This window comes from Gorilla gorilla, chromosome 17 (genome assembly GCF_029281585.2).
Source record: "Gorilla gorilla gorilla isolate KB3781 chromosome 17, NHGRI_mGorGor1-v2.1_pri, whole genome shotgun sequence".
NCBI lineage: Eukaryota > Metazoa > Chordata > Mammalia > Primates > Hominidae > Gorilla > Gorilla gorilla.
Window position 1 is genome coordinate 82,051,324 of NC_073241.2, and position 26,088 is coordinate 82,077,411.

The window sequence follows — 26,088 nt, forward strand, 5'->3', positions numbered from 1 at the left end:
TCGGCTCCTTTGTGTTACAGCTCATTCAGTCCTGCTGCCCCACTCTGGCCCACGGCTCTTGGGCTGGCCTGGCCCCACTGCAGCTTCTTGTCGTCTTGGGTGGGCACTCGGGCAGCAGTGGAGGGCTGGAGGGCTACAGTGTTACAGCTCCTTTTGCACCCGATGTTCAGTGGGTCCCAGGTTCTTGTCCTGCATCCAAGAAGAATGAGGTTGCTTGGATAACTGGAGAGTGAGCAAGGTGGAGAAAAGTTTTACTGAGTGACAGAACATCTCTGGGCGGAGAGGCGATCTGCAGTGGGTAGTCCCCAGGTGTGGCTGAGTCTGGAGTTTTTATAGGCTCAGAATGTGGGAGGTGCAGCCCGTAGGTAGCCATGGAAAAGGCAATATTTGATTGGTTAAAAAGCATTATTCAGGCTGGACCCATTGGCTCATGCCTGTAATCTCAGCACTTCGGGAGGCTGAGGCAGGCGGAACAACTGAGGTCAGGAGTTTGAGACCAGCCTGGCCAAATATGGCCAACATGGCCATCTCTACTAAAAATACAAAAATTAGCCAGGTGTGGTGGCGCATGCCTGTGATCCCAGTTACTGGGGAAGCTGAGGCAGGAGAGTCACCTGAGGCGGAGGTTGCAGTGAGCCAAGATCGCATCACTGCACTCCAGCCTGGGAGACAGAGCCAGACTCCATCGCCCCAAAAAAAAGAAAAAAAAAAAGAATTATTCAGAAAGAACCAATCAGGAAAGAACAGGCAAACAGGAACAGAAGTGCTCACTCTGGTCACAGACTCCATTCAGAACCAGCAGCCCAGTTTTCAGGCTTTAGGCTTTTTTCGGCTTGAAGGTTGGGTTTCACTGGGGACCCACCCCTGTCTGCCTGGGAATTTGTCTGCCTCCTGCCACTGTCACTAACATGAGCTGAAACTTAGAAAAGGAGACCAATAGAATCATATCTACTATTTCTCAATTAACTTGATTCACCAGGATCCATCTTTTCTATAAAACTAATCACTAATGCAAGTTACTTAAAGCAGTGAGGTGCCTATATCCCAAAGCCATATATTCAAAATATAATTGTTATAAAGAGTACAAAAAGCTCAAATTGCCATTGAACTGCAAGGGTAATTGTGTTAAAGAAAAGTTGATCTATATACTCACAACACTGAAAACTGTCATAATCTCCTTGTTTCAGACTAAGTGGATTATTTATGTGTGGTAATGGGCACATATGCTCATTAACATGCTGTCATAAACAGCTGTGTTAAATGTATTATGTGTTCTGTGACATAGATAAGGTGCTCAACATGAGGTTTTGTTTAAAATATAGGCCCCAGGAAGAACAAAAAAAGCAATACATGCTTTCTAATATAGTTGCCTGGTCTTGAATTTCAAATTTATTTCTTCTTTATTAATGCTACTTGTATGGAAATTGTGGGTATTACTCTAGCGAAATATCTTGGCATTCAAGGACATTAGAACTTCTTTCTGCTGTCTCATCCTTAGTGTTTCTCAAGCCAGGTTTGCTAGCTTGTGTTTCTTTTCTGGTAGAGGAAGAGATCACGTAGACATGGGAAAGGTATTTTCAGAAAAATCAGCCTTCAGTGATTCAGCAAGCTTAGGGCAGGGTTCATTTGACAGATGCTCTCAATTCAATCTTGTTCTAAAAGCCTCCAAACTAGATGTTGAACTTAGAGATCATCTAGTTCAACTTCTTAATTTTTGCAGATGAAGGAACTGAGTTTCTGAGGGCTTAAAAGACCTTTCTGAGTCATGAATTTTGAAGTGATAAAACCAAGACCTAAGGCTAGATATCCAGACAGCCAATTCAATGTACTTCCCACTAGAAGAACAGGATGTACTATAATTGGGTTGACTACACCAAAAGGATCTGTGGGGAGAAGGAGCTTATTTGAAAATAAAGACACCAGGCTGCTGTCATCTGGGATCTTTATCAATATCATCTATAGTAGAGTTATGTGCTCACCATTATTTTACAATTTATATTAATTCAAGCAAAGTTCCAGATGCTTTCTGAGTGAGTGGCCAAGGTGAAAGGAATGAATATATGACAGTGAGTGACACAAGACATCATTGGGCAGAATAACAGACTTCAAACATAAGTTTTAGAAAAATTGAGTATGCAGGAATGAAGCAAATAAAACCAGGGAGAAACCGTAAGAAGCTGTTCTGCTTTCTCTTCACTGGAAAATGGGGTGTACAAAGATAGAAATAGTTCTGTCCATCAGGACCAGTATGAGTTAACCCCTTATGAGAATATGGATTACCTGCAATTTAGATGCCTGCCTTTTAAATGACAGAAGATTGGAATGATTTTACAAAGTACAACGAAAAGTGTTCCCATTACAGAAAAATGAAGGAAGCTAATGAAGTCAAGGTTGCTATCCTGAAAAAAAAAATGAAGACTAAAACATAATTTAGGTGGTATTTTTTAAGAAATGAAATGCCATTTCAAACAAATAAAGGGCTCTTAAAGAAAATGTCCATCTCTTCTGCATTTTCACACAAGGTGTTTCAGGAGAAAATGGGATTAAACATCAGCAAGCAAATTCAGTTAGACTCTTAAAATGATTAAATATTGAAAACAAGATACCAAGGGACATTGTAGAATCTCTAGCCCCAAAGATTGTTCAAAATGAAATTGAAAGTAATTTGACTTGAATGATTTAAGTATACATCTGTCTGAGCAAATGGTGGAGCCAATGACCTGCTGAAACCTTGTCAAGGTCTTTGACTCAACATGTGAGTATTCTGTCAAATGCTATACTGCCAGCTTTGAAAACAATATACTTTAACTGATTATACTTGCTTCCTCCCCTCAAGATTCTTAAATGAGTTTCTATTACCCTTGGTTGATTCTTTATGTTCATTTATGTTTATGAAACAAATTCAACTGTAATATTTATTTAGATTTCCAAGCCCATGAGAAACATTTGGATGAAAATTAAGACCCTTCAGGGATTTGTGATTTTAGGTAGTAGCTTTATTGACTTGCTTCTGCCACTGGGATTTACCTATTTTAAAACCCACCTGAGCTTTGTCCTAAATAACTTTGCCCATGCTGTTCAGAGTTGACTTTTATTCTTATAGAACCCTGTATCAGATTGGATTTTTTAAAAAATTCAATGGATGCCATAATCAGAATGCAGAGATAGAAACAGTCTCCCCAAAAGTCTTAGCTACCACACTAATAACTATTGCTACTTTAAAATATCTAATTTTATTTGGAAAATATTAGTTTTTTCTGTCTAAATTTTCATGTACTGACTGATATGTGGTAATAAGCATGCCAGGATTTATATGAATTTGTAATTTCTCATAATATTAACTTTTGGAGCCAATTGTTTTCTTAATTATGATTACCTCGACTGGGTACTTTTTTGCTTATTTAACATAATATCCTTGATTTTAGTTTTTATTTATTCTTGGACATTGTTCAAAGCCCTCAGCTTTTGTGAAAAGCTTCGTAAAGAAAAGACAGGGAATCTAAGCCTGAGATTTATTTGAATACATGAACATATTTCCCTGTGCTCTCTTGTTCCAGGTTTTCAAATTAAAGCTTTCACAGCACTGCGCTTCCTCTCAGAACCTTCTGATGCCGTCACAATGCGGGGAGGAAATGTCCTCCTCGACTGCTCTGCGGAGTCTGACCGAGGAGTTCCAGTGATCAAGTGGAAGAAAGATGGCATTCATCTAGCCTTGGGAATGGATGAAAGGAAGCGGCAACTTTCAAATGGGTCTCTGCTGATACAAAACATACTTCATTCCAGACACCACAAGCCAGATGAGGGACTTTACCAATGTGAGGCATCTTTAGGAGATTCTGGCTCAATTATTAGTCGGACAGCAAAAGTTGCAGTAGCAGGTAGGTGGATTCTTCCTTCTCTTCCTCCTCCTCCTTCCTCTCTTCTTCTTCTTCATTTTTGGGGGTGAGAAAATAATTTTTGTAGAAATAATGTACATTTTTAAAATCTTTTAAATTTTAAATTGACAAGTAATTATATATTTTTATGAGGTACAATGTCATGTTTTGATGTATGTATACATCGTGGAGTGATTATATCAAGCTAATTAACGTATCTGTCACCACATACTTATCTCTTTTCTGTGGTGAGAACATTTAAAATCTACTCTTTTAGCAATTTTGATATATACTATGCTGTGCAATAGATATTAAAAGCTTATTTCTTCTCTCTAACTGAAACCTTGTGCCCTTTGACAAACATCTTTCCATTCCTTACCACGCCCCATCTTCCCAAGCCTCTGGTAACCATTCTGCTCTCTAGTTCTATGAGTCTGACTTTTTTATAATAGATTCTATCTGTAAGTGAGATCATGCAGTATTTTTTTTTCAGTGCCTGGCATGTTTCCCTTAGCATAATATCCTGTAGGTTCATCTATGTTATCACAAATAACAGGATTTACTCTTTTTAAAGGCTGAATAGTATTCCATTGTGTGTGTATATGTATATCATACATACACACATATATATATACATATATATATATATCATATTTTCTTTACCCATTCGTGATTGATTCCACATCTTGGCTGTTGTGAATAATGCTGCAATTAACATGGAGTATAGATATCTCTTATATACCCTCATTTCAATTCCTTTGGATATATACCCATAAGTAGGATTGTTGTATCATATGGTAATTCTAATTTTAGTTTTTTGAGAAAGCTACATAACCATTTTTCATAATGGCTATCTAATTTACATTTTCACCAACAACGCACATTTTTAAGAAAAAGGAAAGATGTAAAAAGATTCATGTTTATTCTCTCATGGATTTAACTGACCTTTCTCCTTAAATTATCTTAGAAAACAGTCATAGGACCTCAACTGGCTGCATAATGTTATGAGATTATTTTTTTAAACAAAACTGTTTCAAGTTGACTTACTACTTATATCTAAGGGAGGACTTCTCATTAACAGAAAAATATTAGAAAATATAATTTGCTAATTTTACTTTACAGCTTCATTAAATGCTAAACTTTTGCAGAGTCCATTTTTTTGTTGTTGGGCCTTAAGAAGAGTAAATTTTATTTTAATTATAGTGGCATGGCCTACAACATATACATGTCAAGTAAGAAATAAAAATTCCTTCTAGTGCTTCCAAATTTCTTAACACTTGGTAACATGTTGGCTCAACAGCTGAGTAATAAGATGAACAGTTTTTGTTTTCACCTGGATACACTGAAGTCATGTAGACCCTGAAAAAATGGTACTGACCATTCTGGAACCCATGATATTGCTATTTCTGCCCCACTCTTCTGGTTAGAAGGCAGCTCATAATTATTTCTGTTGGCTCCTGAAATGTTAGACCTGCAAAGTGAAGAATCAGTTTTTTTACTTGTTTCTATAATGATTTGACCAAAACCTGTCTTTTTTTTAACTTTTATATTGACCATAAAGCAAGGCAAGCAGATTGAACTTGAAATAAATTTAAGTTATGAATGGGTAAGCAGATTTGAAGGGCTGCTTTCAACGTAATCTTTAGTTCTCAATAAAAACAAAATTGAATCATAGGCTGTTTAGTCATTTGTCATGGGTTTTCTTTCCCAGGTCCTACTTAGTCTAGTCTCATCTTGGAAGACTGATCAGAATAACTCATTTTCATCAATAACAGGACAATTGGGCAGAATCACCACTCCTTCATGCACTCTCCTAGTGAGGGTTTGAGAAAGGTGAAATCTGAAAGATGTGATTTTGTCAGGTGGTGCTATAAAGAATTACATCTCATAGATATGTGGTTAATTCCCATATGTAGCTTCAAACCATTCTTCTGTAGCTTCTTTTCTCCACTAAGAACTCTGTAGACTGAATGTTTTTTCTCCCTAAAATGTGTATATTGAAATTCTAATCCCCAATGTGATAGCACTGGGAGGTGGAGCCTTTGAGAGATAATTAGATCATGGGGTGGAGCCCTCGTGAATATGATTAGTGCTGTTATAAAAGGAACCACAGAACACCCTGCTTCTTTCACCATGTGAGGATACAATGAGAGATGTCTGTAATCTGCAACCCAGAAGAGGACCCTCATCAGAAACCAATCATGCTGGCACCCTGATCTCAGATTTCCAGCCTCCAGAACTTTGAGAAATCCATGTCTGTTGTTTACAGCCTACCCAGTCCATGATACTTTGTGATAGCCACCCAAACTGATGAAGGCAGAGTTTTCCGTAGTCAGTTAAGCCAGATTTTACCTAGAGGTAGACTGGCTAGCCATTCTGCTTTTCTTTGGACTGACCTGGCTTTTGCACTTGAAAGTCCCATATCCTGGGAAGCCACCTCAGTGCCAGGTAAAACCAGGACAGTGGGTCACTCTACCTCAGAGTGTCCCTGGTCTGCTTTAGCAATGACAGACTGAGGTGCAGATGCAGAAAACCCCCTCTACTCAGGAGACAGGCCAGGTGACATCCTGATGGTGAAAATCAAGGCTATAAAGTAACTGGAACCTTGGAGTGATGAGTGTCTGAAATTTAATTGATGAGCATAAAGTGTAGAGAGAACTGAATGTTAATGTTAATTATGATTGATTAGGAGGAACAAGTGGAATAAATCCTTCAGATTTGGTAAAAGCAGCTTTCTCAGAATGCTCCAAATGAAGTGGAAAGGGGACAATTTGACTTTCAGTCACTAGAGAATTTCTGGCCTCATAGATCCCACCCATCAGTTGTCCACAGGGCCAGAGGAGGTCTGCTGATTTGAATGAAGCAGGCTGATATTTTGATGCCTTATTATGAAAGGCAGCTGCCTATGCACTGTTAATGAAAATGGCCTGTTACATTGCAGTTTCAGTCTTCATGCAATCTACATTCATGTTTACATGTGCTGTCTTTCAGTAGTGAAATGAAGAACAGTTCCTTCTCTGTGAGATATTAAAATACGGTGGCTTGGACTTTAGTATTCTGTACAAGGATAGGTACACGGATTCAGTCACTGAGTTAAAATCTCATATTAGATTGTATCATTTCAAGGCAATAAGGCTGTTCACAGCATTTTAAACACTTACCATGCTGTTTGGCAACACAGAATACATCAATGTTATGTCTGCTGAGGTTAAGATTGCCAAACCACTAGAATTCACAAGGGGCATATATCTTCCCAGTAATAAAGACCATGGACCTAATTTAATCTCAGTTTTAAAGCATTAGCACTCAATAAACCAGTCACCACTAAATGGTAACAGTAGGCTTTGCTTGGGTAAAACAACAACAACAACAAAAAAATGTTTTGTACTCTCAGGTGCTGTACAGAGCCCATATTAAATAATGTCCCTCTTCCACTTTTGCTTTCTCAAAGTGTCTTTTGATAAAAAGAAGTGTAGCAAATGAAATCTGTCTTTAATCAGTCAGCACATTTTACACAATGATCTTGCCATGCACCACCATTCATCCTATTTTCTAGGAGCTTCTCAAGTGCTCTTTAAGGCTTGAGTGCACACTTGGCTGGAGAGGGAAGGAAAGTAGGAAAGATAAATGAAGAACTATCATTCCATCCAACGTTTTGTTAAAAGTTGCAAAGTAACAGGCTACTGACTATCAGTATTTCTAGTCATTTTGAGTTCTATCAGTAAAGAATACCTGGGCTATTAAGTCTCCGTTTGAAAGCAACTTCATCATACTGGCTGAAATTTGGGAATTTTATTTGTATCCAATTAGCTCTAATCTAAAATGCTGCAGTGTTTCTGTGCCATGTATACTTCTATTTAGTCCTCTAGATTGAGAACAGCTGAAGAAGGGAAGCAGCGCTGAACTTATCTATGAAGCTTTCCTACCATCCCCTCTACTGTGTATCTAGCAAAGTATGTCATGTTAATAGTAGACATTTGCCTTACCAATGAAGACATGGGGCTTTATGCCATATAAAGAGAGCTTTCCGCTGTTGCCATCCTCCTCTCTACCTCTCCTTCTCTTCTTTGTCTCCCTTCTACTCCTCCTCCTTCTTCACTGGATTTCAGCAGATCAAACTCACCCATATATGTGCATACCTAAACATACTCTTAACAAACTGAGTTGGAATAATTTGCTTTATATCTCAATAGCCTACAAATTAATTAACTATTGAAAACTTTGTGATTAGAAAATTGACTGTTTGGGAATATTCAAGTGCCACTTAAAAAGGAAAAAGCATGAGCATTTCTTCATTCCTTCCCTAACCCTTACCGTGAAAATGAACTTGCATCTGGCCAAGCACATCTTCCCTACTCTAAACGTTGCCAGCTATCTGAGCCTCTGGAGTATTTTCTGTTCAGCAGATATAATAATAACCTACCTCCCAAGGCTGTGGTAATTTTCAAACAACATCTAGGATGTAAAGCTCTAGTGCAGAGTAGATTCTTATTCAATGACAGCCATAGTATAAATAGAACTAACAATGATTATTAATGTGTTATTTTAATAATTATTAGGAATGAACAACTTTCAATATTCCCATGTGATGATGCAAAATATTTTTTTTCAGGGCAATGAAAAATAGGCAACAAATCCTGAGACATACATATTGTAATCTTGGCTCAGATATCTGCCTTTGCAATCTGTGAACACAAACTGGCAAGCCTGAATTAAGTTTTCAAAAAGTTAAATCTATAGCAGATTTTTTGGCAAGCAGTGCCCAAATCCCTTGGAATAAAAGATTCATTTTTGACCAGTGGATCTACTATTATGTTAATGCAATCAATACAGTTTGTACTGACCAGAGCAGGCGTTTGAGATTGAGTGACCTTGCAATCATTTCCGAAACATGTACAGGGCACTCCTCTCAGCCTTCTTAATGGCTTTTCAACTGAAAAAGATTCACTGAAGCTGGTTCATGGGAGTTCACTTGGTCTCGACTTGGAGTTTAACACAACTGGTACCCTCCTAGGGATGAGGGATTAATTCTTATATGTAAGAAGACTAGATAACAACAGATTTCCTATGAATAAACATAAAAATCCCATTTTATTTTGCTTTTTTATACAACCATGACCACCTGTCCACCCATCCCCACACCTACCCACCCACACAGCTCCTTGTCCACTGACTTGCCCTGCACACTCTAAGGAGCACGGTTGGAGCCTAAATGGTACTTCTGCTTGCATTTATACTTCTGGGGATGGCGTGGGACAGGCTCCTCCAAGGGTAAAGCAATGTTGACTGCTGGATACATTATATTGTATTTGTGTCCAGGTAGATTTGTCTTTGTTAATTTTTGAGCATTTACATTTTAACATTAAAACCACTGACTTGCTTTTTATAGCAGTTTCTGCTTCAGAAAGTGAATCTGTATACATTACCTTGTAATGCTCAGAAACTGTGATTTAAGTACCCAAATTGACAGGTTAAGAACTTACTGGAAAATGCTAAGAGCTCTATGGCCAGAGATTGGGACTTAGATAGTCTAAATCCAGATGCACACTTATTCCCTTATCACTTTGCTTCTCAATCTAAGGACTAGATTTCAGAACACTGTAAACAATTTCTTATGTAATCAGTCATTTATTTTTAATCAATGAAACTCTCCACAATACAAATTAAGGAAAATAACAATAATGGTAATAATGATAATAATAATGAAAATCGATTTATCCACTTAGTCCCTTGAAAATGTCAACTCCTTGTGGGAAACACTATGATTTAGATGTTTTCTTCTAAGATGAGAAGATTTTGCTATCATAGCTATACATTCAATAGTGACACATGACAAATCTGTGTCAGAAAAACAGACAGCATATAATTTTTAAAATAAGCTCATAAATAATGATCTTTCTAGGAACACAATTTGGTAATCTTTTATCTTTCTAAGTGGTTTTACAATTCAGGCGAAGTTTGCATATTTTTTTTCTGCTTCTTAAAAATCAAGAAAATAAAAGGCCAACTAAATTGCATTTCTTGACTTGTTATTTCATTCAGGGACATATTTTTTTTCCCCCTATTACAATAGATGTTCAAGATGCAAATTGTCACACTCTGCTTTTAAATAACACCTGCATTATAATTAAAATTCCCCTGTGTTTTTAAAAAATAATTAATTACTTGAGGAGTTGTTTCAGTGAATTCTCTTCTAGAATGCCTCCCATTTAAATGAGTTATGAAATAATTAGTGAAAGCATATTATGGTGAGAGAAGCTAGAATGAAGCATTTTGTGAAATGATAACCTGACCTTTATGTTCTTACTTAAAAGAACCTGAAAAAAAAACCTTAACTGAAGAGAAGGAAGAATAAACCACATTGCCTCAGGTCACTCAAATGTTATATAAAGGAAACACCAAGAAAAATGTTTATATTCCTTCTCTCTACAGGAGCAAATACAAGAATTTTGCCTAGAAGGTCAACTTCATCCTGTGCAACAGTCTGGAAAATGTATCCCAGGGCCCTTGAATAATACGCTCAGAATTCTATTTGGGAAGGTTTGGTTACAGTGCAGAGCTTTCCATTTTACATTTATAGAGATATTGTTTATTTTCAAATAATAAGCAGAAAATTAAATTGCTCTGACTCTGTAATTCTTAATGACTTAATGATCTTCATTTAGTTAAATGTTCCTATTGTTTTGTAGTTAAAGCATGAGAGAAAGAAAAAATAAGAAATAAATGTGGTCTTATAAGTAACTGTTGTATGTTTACTAGTCTTATCATTTTTCTTTAATTTTATTGCTAAATCAAATTGAGATACAGCCATCACCAATATTTCCCCAATGCCTATTCCATCACACAGCCCCCACACCCTCAACTTAAATAATTGCATTTTAAAGAGTAGGGTTTTAGTTGCCTCCTTCCTAAGTCAATTAACTCTGCAATAAAATTAAAATACAAATATATTCCTGAAAAATATGCAGAGTGAAAAGACATCTTCTACATTATAAAATTTACAATAGAAAACTTGACAAGGCTTTTTATAGTAGAAACATCAACAAAATAACCTAAAAAAAAATTTTCAACCTTTCATTTCCTTTTCTTTGTTATGAATTCTAATTCATGTGACAATGGAAATAGCTAATTATTCATTCTAAATTTAATCAGTATCTTAAGAGCTCTGTTCTTTTATTCAACTCTTAAGCTATCTACAGTTTGATTTTTGCTGGTACTGTAATGAAAATGCAAGAGAAACATCTAACACAACTCAGTAATAGTAACCAAAAACTCTTTTGAATTTTAGAAAACCTTTTTGGAATACAAAAATTTAACTTTCTTGAAAAATGTCGAGATAAAAAAGATTCAAATCATAGTAATGTGAGAGAAAATAATGTAATATCTGTTCCTTTACATCACAAGGAAAATATATTACACTGTTAATCTTGTTAATCTTTAACAAAACACAGATTAACAAGAAAAAAGCAAAACAAATTTATTTAAACAAAGTTATACACAAGTAACTTTCAGAAATGAAGACCCAAACCCCTAGGGAAAGCTTTATATTTTAATGCTAAGTCTTATAAGAGAAGTGGAGAATTGTGGAAAAACATGATTGGACAGAGAGCATAGACAAATGGAAATAAACTGGGGGAACTTGAGTAAGGTCTGGTTGTTCAAATAATTGTCTGCACCTCTGTATGATATTCCTTCCTGTATTAGTCTGTTCTCACACTGCTATAAAGAACTGCCCAAGACTGGGTAGTTTATAAAGGAAAGAGGTTTAATTGACTCACAGTTCTGCAGGGCTGGGGAAGCCTCAGGAAACTTGTAATCATGGTGGAAAGGGAAGCAAACATATCCTTCTTCACATGGCAGCAGGAAGGAGAAGAATGAGAGAAGTGCAGAGTGAAGCGGGGGAAAGCCACTCGTGAAACCATCAGATCCCATGAGAACTCACTATCATGAGAACAGCATTGGGGAACAACCCCCATGGCTCAATCACCTCCCACGAGGTCCCTCCCACAACACGTGGGGATTACAATTTGGGTTACAATTCAAGATGAGATTTGGGTGGGGACACAGAAGCAGACCATATCACTTCCCCTGGCTATGGGGCAGGACTCCTGTCACATGAGGGTTTCTTTTATGGACGGCTCTCACATAGAAAGGTGGGAGATAGTCAGAGAGTGACCTCCAAACCACCACATTTTGGTGTAGCATGTCCTGCACCCCATCATTAAGTAGAATAATTGTAGCATTACATTAGATAGCACAGTTATACAATTCTGATGAAATAATGATGGATAATAACTTTATGAACCTAATTCTGGTACTGATTTTTTTCCTATTTTTATGTGTATGGTAAAATATATTATTTAAACTCAATAACTGTATACAAACACATTTGAATTAAGATATTAATATTAGATACAAAGATTTTCTACAAAGTAAAGAGACATCAAAACCTAGAGTGTGTCCTGGAAGCCAAGTAAATTAATTAGAGGAAATCATGGAAAATCTCAGTGTATGGCACTTCAACCATCTTAAACGTGTACTGTCATAAGCAGTATATATAGATGAAAGTAATGAATACAGTTAGTGAACACAGTTACTTATCTCCCTGTAAAAAGTTATTAACAGTCTTTATATTTATAATCTATATCGGCATACTCTATAATAAGCAGTCTAATACATTGGTCATTGTATTAGTCCATTTTCACACTGCTGATAAAGACATACCAGAGACTGGGAAGAAAAAGTGGTTTATTACAGTCTACATGGCTGGGGAGGCCTCACAATCATGGCGGAAGGCAAGGAGGAGCAAGTCACATCTTACATGGATGGTGGCAGGCAAAGAGAGAGCTTGTGCAAGGTAACTCCCCTTTTTAAAACCATCAGATCTTGTGAGAGTTATTCACTACCATGAGAACAGTATGGGAAAGACCTGCCTCCATGATTCAATTACCTCCCATGGGGTCCCTCCCACAACATATGGTAATTCAAGATTAGATTTTGGTTGGGACACAGTCAAATCATATCAGTCATTATGCCTATCATTGCTAAATTTGCCTATTATTTGGTAGAGGTAAGATAATAAATCAGAAAAAGCCATTTGGATTCATGAAAGAGTGACATATTTTTGACCTAGCAAATCAGTTGTTTTGGACCTTGAATCATGAAGTTAACATACAACAATAACAATAAAACAACAATGATAAATATTTCTGATAGAAATTCAATAATCAGAGTAGGTCCCAAATTTCCAAATTTATCTCTTCATTCTGTGTTATACTGGGAATGAACAAACACAAACACATGCACACACACACACCTGTGACTCTTAGTGCTCTAGCCCAGAGTTCTTTGGAAGTTTCCTGTTAAAAGACAGAGCCTTAGCCTCAAAGGTCAAAGCACTTCCACTGAAAAACCTTGTTTGAAAAATTCCCTCTGTAGTCTCAGCTACTCGAGAGGCTGAGGTAGGAGAATGTCGTGCACCCAGGAGGCGGAGCTTGCAGTGAGCTGAGATAGCGCCACTGCAGTCTGGCCTGCGTGAAAGCGTGAGACTCTGTCTCAAAAAAAAAAAAAAGAAAAAAAAAAAGAAGGAAAAAAAAGAATTTCCACAGCATCTGAGGAGCAGCTTTTAGGTCCACAGAATTTATCACAGGTTCTTAACTAGCGCTTATTATGAAATGTAACTCAGGTATCTCTAATTGGGCCAGATGGAGCTATGGAGTTCTAATTTCTGGAGGGCAGTTAAGCCTCAAAGTTTGGTTTCTCAGAGTAGCATGTCTACCTTCAGAATCCCAATGAGCATGTGTCGGAAAAAAGTTACATTTAACTAGTTTGATAGGCTGGGCATGGTGGCTCATGCCTGTAATCCCAACATTTGGGAGGCTGAAATGGCAGGATTGCTTGAGCCCAGGAATTCAAGATCAGCATGGGCAACATAGTGAGACCACTGTCTCTACAAAAAAATAAAAAATTACCTGGCTGTGGTGGTGCATGCCTGTAGTCCCAGCTACTTGGGAGGCTGAGGCAGAAGGATCACTTGAGCCAGGAGGTCAAGGCTGCTGTAAGCTGTGACCATGCCACTGCACTGCAGTCTGAGTGACAGAGTGAGACCTTATCTCAAAAAAAAAAACAACATTTTTTAAACAAAAATTTAAAAAATATTTGATAGGTCTCAGTATATCTTGGGCTGGGAGTGGTGGCTTATGCCTGTCATCCCAACACTTTGGGAGGCTGAAGCAGGAGGATCACTTAAAGACAGGAGTTTGAGACCAGTCTGAGCAACATAGCAAAGTCCCATCTCTACATAAGATTTAAAAATTAGCCAGGTATGGTAGTACATGCCTGCAGTCCTAGCTACTTAGGAGGCTGAAGTGGGAGGTTGCTTGAGCCCAGGAGTTTGAGGCTGCAATGATCTATGATTGCACCACTGCACTCCAGCCTGGGCAACAGAGTGAGATCACAACTTAAAAAAAAGATGGTCATATATGTGGGATATAGTTTGTGTGACAGGATCTGTATTCTATCACATCTGCATATTTCCCATGATGATCTGTAAAGGAATGAGTTTACACTATTTATATCCTAACTTAGGTTACCCAGAGATATTTAGATATAAACACAGTACACAGACACATTCACACACCTTTCCATTTAGATGGCTCTTCCTAGATAAGCTTCTGTGTCTTCAATCTACTGATGAACACCACGGTCATAAAATCTGCTTGTCGATTTATAACTCCTGTTCTTTTCATACACATTTTAAAAATCTGCTTTAAAAAATCAGTTTCATTGTAACCCTGAGGCTTTATCACCCTTGAAACAGGCTGCTCATCAGGTTCATTTACTAAGATTTTACCTGGAACACTTCACCAACTAGAAACCTATTTAAGAAAGTATGTTAAAGATTAATAAAGCCTATATAGCTTCAACATTAAATTTCAGTGCTGGTTGGTTTTATTGGATTGGATTTTTGTGGTCCCTTTTGCAAAGGAATTCATCTCCAAAGGCTGAAACATGACATAAAAAATAATTAGTATTTCTTTGATGCAGAAGGCACAGGTTCCAGGAGCATCCTTTGAATCCCACAGTGCATTGGGCACTCCATGAGCCAAACTTGTGGCTATTTTTCTAAAGTTGTTTCCAGTTATGTCCCAGCCCAGGAGTGGCCAGGTTTGGAATATGTAATTGCAGATAAAATAAATGTTCTCTTCCACCTCAGTATACACATTGTGAATATCTGGGATTTGTTTATTTGTTTTTATTGGGAAATAGTTTATATACCATAACATTTACCCTTTAAAAGTATATAATCCAGTCACTATTAGAATATTCATAAAATCGTGCAACCATCACCACTATCTAATTCCATAACATTTTCATCACTCCTATCTCCCCTTCTGCTCCTGCTCTGGAAAACACTTATCTACTTCTGTCTTTGCTATTTAATATAAATGAGATTATCTGATTATCCTGTGGCTTGTTTTTTCACTTAATGATATATCTTGGGCATCTTCCTATATTTGTTCTTACAGATCAGTCTCATGATTTTTAATTCCTGCATAATATTTCATGGTTTATGATTCATATATTGAAAGCTATTCTATTTGTTTCTGAATTTTTACTTTTGCTAATAATTCATTAATGAATGTTCTCGTATTTAGTAAATGCTCTTCTATACATACCTTTGACAAGTCTTCTTCTTACCTAGTGATGTAATGACTTAATCAAAGTGTATGAACATTTTGATAGAAACTGGTATATTCAAGAGCATTTTATTAGCCTGGACCTAAACATTGTAAGCCATGATTTGTTTTACTGCTACTGACTGAGCATATAGAGCTGGCTTCTTCTTAACTTGTAAATATCATTGAAGCCTACTGCCTACTCTGATAAGAATAGTGACGAGTTGACACTGTTAATGAATAGCCATAGGCATTTTTCAGAGAGAATCTTATACATGGAAACCTAGAGGAATGCATCTCATCCATGTCCTGGGTTTCTGACTATGGTTTGGATATTCGTCCCCTCCAAACCTCGTGTTGAAATTTGATCCACAAGGTGGGGCCTAATGGGAGGTGTTTGTGTTATGACAGTGGATTTCTCAGAATGGCTCAGTGCCATCCTCACAGTGATAAATGAGCTCTTGCTTTATTAGTTCCCAGGAGAGCTGGTTGTTAAAAAAAGCCTGGTGTCTCCTCCCTCTCCCTCTTGTTTCCTCTCTTATCATGTGATGTCTGTACATGCTGGCTTCCCTTCACCTTCCGCCACAAATGGAAGCAGCTTGAGGCCCTTATCAGAAGTAGATGTTGGCACCATGTTTCTTGCACAGCTTTCAAAACCGAAAGCCAAATGAACGTTTTTTTCTTTATAAGTTATCCAACCTCAGACATTCCTTTATAGTAATACACATAGTCTAAGACAATTTTCCATGTACTGATTTGTGTCTCTTCTGCTGTCTGTTAAAAGAAGTTTCTAGTAGATATCACTCCATGAACTATCTTGGGATTCCTCTTAGGTCCAAAATAATAATTTTTCAGGCTCTGTATATAATGTCAGACCCCATAGAGTCACATCAGCATACCATAGAAGAATGAGAACTCTTTCTGGTGGCCTAAATGTCTTTTAGCATCTGAGTCCTGCCTATACCTCTAGCCTCATTTTCTTTTCTTTTTTTTCTTTTTTTTTTTTTTTTTTTTTTGAGACAGATCATTGCTCATGTTGCCCAGGCTGGAGTGCAGTGATGTGATCTCAGCTCACTGCAACCTCCACCTCCCAGGTTCAAGCCAAGCAATTCTCCTGCCTCAGGTACCTGAGTATCTGGGATTACAGGCATGTGCTGGCACGCCTGGCTAATTTTTTTTTTTTTTTTTTTTTTTTTTTTGTATTTTTAGTAGAGATGGGGTCACCATGTTGGCCAGGCTGGTTTTGAACTCCTGACCTCAAGTGATCCTCCTGCCTTGGCCTCCCAAAGTGCTAGGATTACAGGCATAAGCCACTGCACCCAGACTCTAGCCTCATTTGTAACCAAATCCATACTCATCTCTTCATGTTTTACAGCAATTTGATAAATGTGCATTCTGGTGCCATGGCTTTGCACTCTTTATTCTATATGCCTTATTCTCTCATACATCATGCTAGCTCTTGCCTTTTTTTCCTCAGACTCAGTTCTTGCAACCCACCTTCAGGAACCTTTAACTGGCCCCCTAGACTAGGAGAGGCTCCATCTTCTTTGTGCTCACCGTAATCTATCCTTCCCTCTGTCATTGCATGGAGCATATTACACTGTATCCTTACAAGGCTCCTAGACAAACACGACTCCTTCCCTGGCCAAAGATCTCATAAAGACACAGACCATGTCACATTTGTCTTAGCTTCCCTAGGCAGTGAGACTCCACAGAACCTTGCTAGTTGTGTGGGGTAACACGGTGGTTAGGGGCACAGGCTTCAGAGCTAGTCAGCCTCAGAATCTATCTCTTGGCCATTCACGAGTTCTGCAAACTTGGGACAACTGTGGAAACATTCTGGGCCTAGTTTTTTCATGTATTAATGGCTATGAGATAGTGTCTATCTTCTATGCTTATTGTGAAGATTACCAAATAATGCTGAACATAGGACCTAAAACATAGTGAAGCAGGACGTTTCCCTGACCCCTTCACTGGACTCACAACAGGGGTTCTTCCTTTACTCAGCCCACTGCTCTCAACTCCTTGTGGAGGGAGCGCACAAGTGAACAAGTCAGGAACTGGAGTGCACAAGTGCTAGAACCAGCCGGCCATTTTGGTGCCGGCAGGATCAAACTCTAATCACTAGACCTGCTGCACACCCTTCACAGGAGGGAGTGCACAAGCGAGCAGGTACAGGAGCCAGAGCAAGCACTTTTGGGCGCCAGCAGGAGCAAACTCTATGCAGGCCCCATGGCAGCATCCAGGTGGGGTGCCTGCAATTCCGGAAGGCCCAGAGGGTGTGTTACAGTGCTTTCAGCTCTGCCATCTGCAGACAGCTTAAGTGTTAACAGCTCAGTGGGCCCATGGCTACCCTCTGCCAACTAAGGCAAAGAGCCAGTGTGACAGCCTCCTGTATCCGCACTCATGGCTCCCAAGCTCTTGCCCAGCATCCAGGAAATATAAGGTTGCATGAATAAATTGAAGGATGGTAAATGTGGGGGATTTTATTGCCGATGAAAGTGGCTCTCGGTGGGAAGAGAAGCTGAAATAGTACAGTGTGGGGGAAGGGTAGGTCATCTTCCCTTGAAGTCTGGCCATCTCTGGCTGAATTCTTTTTTGAAGTTATGCCATCAAGCTGTTCCTCTGAAGTCAAGCCACTTCTCTCCAATCATCCGGCTGCTTCTCCCCTCTGCTGGCTGAGTATGGGGTCTTTACAGGCACATGATGAGATGCGGTGGGGCCATGGGTGGTTTAGGAAAAGGCAACATTTGAGCAGGAAAACAGGGATATAAGTTCTCATTTTAGGTGGTGATTTCAGGCTTTTTAGCTTGAGGGTGAGATTTTGTCAGGGACCCACCCTTTTCTGCCTAGAATTTCTCTGTTCCCTGTCCCCATCAATGGTAAAAGCTCAATAAGTGAGGCTTTATGAAAAACAGAAAATCAGGGTAGTATTAAAGATTCCCCAGGTACCTTGCAGCAAATACGAAGAGAGAATCCCCATGAAGAAGGCTTTTTCTATGTGGGGACACATATCCTGTGTCTTTGCTGCTCTATGAGTATTGGCCTGTTTCCCATGCAAAGGTTTGTTCTTCCCCATCTAGGTGGGCCCTCTGCAAACATATGAGATTATATTTATCTTTTTAAAGTTCTTAGCACCAATATTGTAGGATCAATACTTCTGCCTGAAGTAAATAGGATCAATCAAATAATGACTGTGCTAGAAAGTAGTTGGATAATACTCAGGGTTCATGATTTTTTTATTTGATGATATTGAAACACATCTCTTTAACCTCACTTAGCAAAAGTCAGAAGTAAAGTTTGTCATGGCTTTGAAGAACTTTCTATGGGTCAGCAAACCTTGGGACAATTTCACTACATTCTAGGAAGGCATGTAAACTACCTATTGGCCAGCTACTCCAGGCAGCCTTTAACATATCACAAAAGTAAATGGTCATTACAGACATAAAAATAATGGGGTCAAGAGACTCATGCTTATTATGACTTGAATTAACAACTATGTTTTCACACAAATCTTCATTATTTATAACTGGCTTAGAAAATTATCCCTCCTTTTACGCTTGTTGGTTTCCTGTGTTCAAAAACTGCAAGCAGTTACTTTATTTTGCCCGAAGGTCTAAATTTGTTTCTTCCAACAGTAAGCCATTTTTCCCAAGTCTTATTTTTCCCTTGAATTTGTGTAAATACCTGTAGTACAAACGTTTCACTTTAAAAAAGGGCTTTTTAAAAGCTGTTTTTCTAGGAAATATTTTAATAATCAGCATTATTTATGTTGCCTGTGTAGTTATGTAAATAATTTCAGCCTTTCCTCACAAACAACCCTTATAACTTAACATGCCTTCAGAAAATGTGAATAAGATTACCAGATAATGCCTCCCCAGTAAGCATGTTAGCACTTCAGAAAGAAAATGTGAGTGCTGAGTTGAGAATGTGTGTTAGGCACAATGACAATAACAAGGAGGATTACAAATGAAATAGCGCTACAAATAGCACCACAGTTTGGAGGAGGAAAGCAATTTGGTGAAGTGAAAGATGTTAAATGTTTTAATTTTCTTCTATGCCAGTAAAATCTTGTAAAACAAGGTGACATATTAAATTTTCTATACTACAGTCGCTCCAAGAGCCTGTCAGCATTTTCATTGTAAACTCTATTTTCAGAGCTTTATAACTCAGCATTAAGAATTCATTCTGGCTTGACATTTAGAGTGTAAGGTCTTACCTGGGGAACATGTGTTTCACATGTTTTAAAAATTACGAGTTTATCCATTTCTCAGTTTATAATGAGTAACCTTTTCACACTTTTTGCCTTGTCTGCTGTGCCTCAGAAATTGGAGGGAGAAGGCTTACCTATGGTAAATCGCCAATGGGGGAAGAATCTACAGATGTGGTCAACACAGGTCAGGGCTGCTGATTTTCATTACTGAAACTCACAGAGAACTTCTGTAGAAAGCAAAGAGCTCTGCTATGCTGCCCTCAACATTTCAGACTAGACTTTGTGCTATCCAAGGGGTATATTTTTACCACGACAAAAACCTGACTGATTGCAGATTTCTTAGTCACCAGTCTGTTTATTTCAACATTTGTATTATGTTGTGGCTGGCATAAGACCTTTTTCTAAAGCTTTACAACATTCACCCTAATCTTGCTTCTTTGTTTTTAAGTCTTCTTTGCATGTGTTTGTGTGCATGTGTGTGTGTGCATGTGTTTTATTTTCCACCTTTCTGTCATTATTTAGCATAGGGAGGTTTTCAGTCAATATTATTCAGTAATACAGCTACCCTCTTTATACCTTGAAATACCTACAGTTAAACCTCCGGAAGAATTAGTTTTTAGAAAGTTAGAATTAGAAAAGAGTGAGGGAGAAATAAACAAGGAAGCAACAGAAGAGAAAAATATCTGTGGCCATTTGATATCAGACCTTAAAATGTCTTGAGGACTGAGTAACTACTATGGCTTCCCAAAAGGATCATATGTCAGTTGTCCAGGAAAAAAATGGAATTCCTTCAATAAAAGAAATGGTAGCAAGTCTTCAGTTCTAGGTTATTTCAGGAGAATCCAAGAAAATCATCACTTCCTGATATGTATTGAGAATTATTTCACTCCCACCTAATTGCATTGTATTTTACATGGCTGACAAATTATCTTCCAAAGTGGATGTACCATTTTGCATTTCCACTAGCAATTAATGATAGTTTGTTGCTCCACATAACCTTCATCATTTGATGTCAGTGTTCTGACTTTTGGTCATTCTAATTAGACGCATAGTGGTATTTCACTGTTATTTTATCACTTCCTAATGACATATGATATAGAATATCTTTTCATATGCTTATGTGCCACCGGTGTGTCTTCTTTGGTCAGATATATGTGCAGGTCTTTTACCTGTTTTAAAATTGAATTATTCATTTTTTTCTGAGTGTTAAAAATTTTTGTATATTTGGTTTGACAGTCCTTTATCAGATACATCTTCTGTAAATAATTTCTCCTGTTCTGGAGCTTGTGTCTTCATTCTCTTGATGGCATCCTTCATGGAGCAGAAGTTTTTTATTTTAGTGCAATTCAGTCTATCAATTATTTCTTTCAAGGATCATGCCTTTACATATTGTTGTATCTCAAAAGTTGTCTAAAAGCCATCTCTATACCCAAGATCATTTAGACTTTCTTCTATGTTTTCTTCTAGGAGTTTTATAGTTTCATATTTTACATTTACATCTGTGATTCATTTTGAGTTAAGTTTGTGAAGTATGTAAGGTCTGTGTCTAGATTCTTTATTTTTCTTTTGCATGATGATATCCAGTTGTTTCAGCATCAATTGTTGAAAAAAACTGTCTTTCACCATAATACTGTCTTTGTTCCTTTATCAAAAACCAGTTGGCTATATTTTCAAAACATTTTTAGTGTGTTTATTTCTTTCCACGTCTGTTAACACCATCCAAACAGAAACTGCCATCATCTCTTGCCTGCTTCTCCTAAAACGGTCTATTAATTAGTTGACAATATATTTCATACACAGAGGAGAGTTCTCTTTTAAAGCATTTGAAGTTGGTGGATGATTTTCCACTGCTTTTAGGATCAAATATAAACCTTTAGTGAAATGTAAAGCCCTGTGGAATCTAGCTTCCTCCTGCCATCCCTTCTCTCTCTTTTCCTCTCCTTCCTCCTCAGCCAACTTCATTTCTGCCAATTTCTTCATAATGCTCCAGCCATTTTTTTTTTCACTTCTTTGAGCATGTCTCACTTCCTCCCACATCAAGTCTTGGACTATGGAGTAATTTCGTGGAGATCCTAAACGCAGCTGCCTTTGGTTTAGCTCATTGCTCTGTTCATTCTTTAGAGCTGTTTTGCTGTTTCTTTCTCTGAGCTATCTGTTGAGTGTTTAGGTATCACTGCTAACTACTGCCGCATACCATGCCCTCAATGTCCTTCATAACAATTGCCAATTATAATTTCATTATTATTTGTTTAGCACATGCCTTCCTCACTAGAGTGAAGACTTCCTGAGAGCAGTCAGAATCATATCTGTCATCTTTGCTGTTGTATTCACAGTGGGCACAGTATTACAGTGTCTGAATGTCCTACCAGAGTCATGGGCAGTGACTGAACTGGAATCATCAGAACTGCAGAGCCAAGGAGCTGAGGGTTAAGCTCATGATTACTGGAGCCCAGGACTTCTCTATTCATCTAGGAGTGAAGTAATCCAATGAAAAGTCAAAAGACTTTAGTTATCAGTGTACAGGGACAACCTAGAGAGCAAGGACTTGGTGAGTCATGGAATCTTGGACTTAGAAAAGATAAAAGTCTGCATGTAGAAGTCAGTAGTTTTAATAGTGATCTCACATTCAGAGCATTACATGATTCAGGGTTCATCTTCCTTCGCCATCCTTCAAGGCACATGGTCCAGAGATCATTTCATTTTCTATACATGGTTCCTCACATGCTGAGGAAGACGGGACAATGTTCTTGGCCTCTCCTTCCCATTGGGCCTCCACAGGGGAAAATTAGCAGCATTCATTTTTTCCATTTTAAAGAAATAATCTGCTTTTCTTTTCAGAAAGCAGTTTTCCAGTGCTCTGAAGTTTACGTTCATGCCTCACTGGGCCTGATTTACTCAGTGTCATCTGAGCAAAGAGGCGCCCTGGGGTGGCCCAGCATTAGAGCTGGTGCTTGAGCCCAGATGCACGCACAGAATGGTACATGAAGCAGGCAGAAGGTGGAGACCATATATTTCTTTTAATGCAGTAAAGAAAAAGTATTCACATAGAATGAATATTTAAATAAATGAGTAATGTAATTATTTTTCAGTTCCATTCAATTAAAAAATATTTATTCAAATTAAAAGGGAATATGCCTGAGCCCCTTACTAGCTGACATTGGTGATTTCTCTAGCGCTTTCTCCCTTAGAGAGCCACTAGCCTTCTTCTCCTTCCAGAGGCTGCGGATGCTCTCACTTTTCTTTCCTATACTCTATGGAGGGACAGATAAGCAGGAAACTTCCTCTACATAGAAACACTAGTGAGTCAATTTCCAAACCCAGAGACATTTTGGTGCATTACACTCACTAATATAAGATGGAGACATTGTTATCAGAGAGGTCTCTAACAAAGTTTTCTCTGTGCTATTTTATCTATGTGAGGGAGGTGGGAATTTCTTCAATATCAAAAACCTCCGTTAATATTGAGCAGTTTTTTGCACTTGATCTTAGCCAAAAGGCCAAGTAGCACTGAAATGTTTTTTGTTTGTTTGCCCCCTCCACACAGCTTCTCTCTCTAGTCACGTCTCTCATATTTTAATTAACTCGTAAGTTCAGTGCTTCTCAAATTTGGTGTGTAACAGAATCTTCTGTAGAAATTTGTAAAAAAAAAGAAAAGAAAAAGAAAGAACAAGACCCAGGTATTCTACCTCAGTGAGGCTGTTGTCTTTATTAGCTCCCCAGGTGATTCTAATATATACCAAAGTTTAATATGTCTGTGGTTTCATGTTTACACGAGATAACACTATGCTTTGTTACTCCATAATAACCTCTTTTTTTTCATAATGTGGTTGTTTACTCAATGATACATTCTTTTTACTTACTAGAGTTGAATCATTTTTGATTCTTGGAAGCTATTAACTATCAGATTCTCTTTATTAGAAGTTATTGTCATGACAAACACTTAGGTAAATGGCGATTTTGTCAATTTATGCTGAATATCTCTTGGTTTAGGAACTTTATGTTAACTGTTATTCTTTTAAGACTAGTCCATTGTACCATGATTAAAAACAGACAGTAAACCATGGATATCAAGAGAATAATAGCGAGAGGTTTGTAAGTGTGTATTGTGGGGCACCAGCAATTTATTTTTCAGAAAGCCTTATTAAATGCATCTCTACGGATTGCCATGGTTTATGGCTGAAGTGATGTGATGATTTGTATTAGAGTTTTAATAAGTTTAGAGTTAAAAAATTTATTCTGCTTTCAGTTCCTTCCCTCTGGCTGACAGTTAATGTCCAAGGTACTTAATCAGAGAAACTACCGTGGGAGGTCTAATAATACTGTGCAACCAAGGGAAAAGCACATCTCTAGGATCAATTTCAGAGCCAGCTGTATTTTCTCCTTAAAGAAATAATAACTCAAATGAGATAAGGTCCTGCCTTCAAGGAGATTTCAGTCCAGAAAAAGATCTGATCCGTCACAGTGCTTTTGTTTTTTATTATATTGGGTGGTGTTTTTTCTTTCTTTCTTTCTTTCTTTCATGGTAAGGACTCAATGGAAGCTGAAATTCCCCGAGGAGTGTTTTAGCATCTTATCTCTAGTTTCTTGCCTCTGAAGTTGAAGTTACAGTAGCACAGTACACGTGTTTCTCCTTCTTGCTTATCCTGGAGACTTCCTGCTTAAATATATATTGAAATGGTTGCAAATATTTTCATTGCCAAGAAAATAAACTTGAAATTGTTTGGTTGTTTGGCATTCAGAGTGCTATGGTCATAGATCCTTGATGGCAGATTGACTGTATGGCTATAGCTATTATATGATGACTCTTCAATCGCCTTATGACTTTTATGAGAGAACCCTACCACATCCTCCAGAGGCTGCTATAACGATTAACAGCAACTGCAAATAACTTTGCAAAAGGAAATTATACTTTGAGTGGAAGAGCCTAGATTTAAGGTAATTAAATCCCTGAAAACTATAGCCTATGTGTTAAGATTTATTCTTTCAGGTGGTTAGATATCAAACTAAGATTCTGGCCTTTGAACTCTTAATGGTGAAGATTTTTATCTTACATGATGAACACATTACAACAATTTTGTTATCTGAACATTGAGTAAGTTAGTAGCCACAACGAAGAGGTCAGCCTTATATTTTATATCCTTAACTATGAGTTCTATTTCTAGATGATATATTCATCAAGTCTTTATTAGTTTCCCCAACAATACTGTGGGCATTGATATAAAAAGTTTATAAGAATTGAAAAATTAACACCCCCAAATATATATCTCTATATCTCTATATATCTATATCTATCTATTTATCTATCTATCTATATATTTTGAGACGGAGTCTCACTGTGTCTCCCAGGCTGGAGTACAGTGGTGCAATCTCGGCTCACTGCAACCTCTCCCTCCTGGGTTCAAGCAATTCTCCTGTGTCAGCCTCCTAAGTAGCTAGGATTACAGGCATGTGCCACCACACCTGGCTAATTTGTTTGTATTTTTAGTAGAGACGGGGTTTCGCCATGATGGCCAGGCTGGTCTCAAACCCCTGACCTCAGGTGATCTGCCTGCCTCAGCCTCCCAAAGTGCTGGGATTACAGGCATGAGCCACTGTGCCCAGCCCATATATATATATACATATATATATATATTTTTAAAGGTGGGATTATATATACAAAAGACAACAACAATTTGTAGGAAAGGTAAGTCAGATACAGGGGGAAGACAGATGAATCAAGGCTGTTGAAGCTGCAGCCAACCAAATTTCCCCAATAATAATTTCCACAGGTGGTTGTTAAATTTACCAGTTTGTAATTACCAAATTGTTGTGGGGCCTGTTGTGGAAACCACTCTGTAACAGGGGCCCCAGACGCTTGTGATATTCAGAATGATTAGGTAAACTGTGGCCTGGAGCCATGGCTGTCAGAAAGTGTGGTCCCTGATCAGCTGCATCAGCATCATCTGGGAACTTGTTAAAAATGAAAATTGTTTAGCTTTATTCCAGATCTGTTGAATCAAAGATGATGGTAGTGGAGCCCAAACAATCCATGTTTTAACAAGCCCTTCAGGTGATGCTGATGCACACTCAAGTATAAAACCACTGGTTTAGACCAGGCCCAGTTTGATTGCAGTTGTTCTGGCCGGCTGAATGTCGAAGACGCTTCAGTACCAAGAAAAAACCCCAAGGTAGGAGTGAGGGAGAAAGGGCAGAATGAGGAAGTGGGATATTAATGAGATATCTAATTCTATTGCTATAGCTACATCTTCTTCCCTGTTTACTTTGTGCAGAATACTCAACAAGTAGCCATTACTCCCAAGGTAAAAGAAGCAGCATCTTCTTA

General features: G+C 38.0%; 1 protein-coding gene across 3 annotated transcripts in view; it reads left to right on the forward strand.

Annotated features, from left to right (window-relative positions):
• DCC (DCC netrin 1 receptor) overlaps positions 1-26,088 on the forward strand; it is a 1,206,401-nt gene that overhangs the window by 409,435 nt on the left and 770,878 nt on the right. For all 3 annotated transcript variants that reach the window (XM_019014295.4, XM_019014296.4, XM_055367978.2), the window contains exon 2: positions 3,558-3,878. In XM_019014295.4, the coding sequence (XP_018869840.3) occupies positions 3,558-3,878 (321 nt within the window). The remainder of the gene's footprint in view (positions 1-3,557; positions 3,879-26,088) is intronic.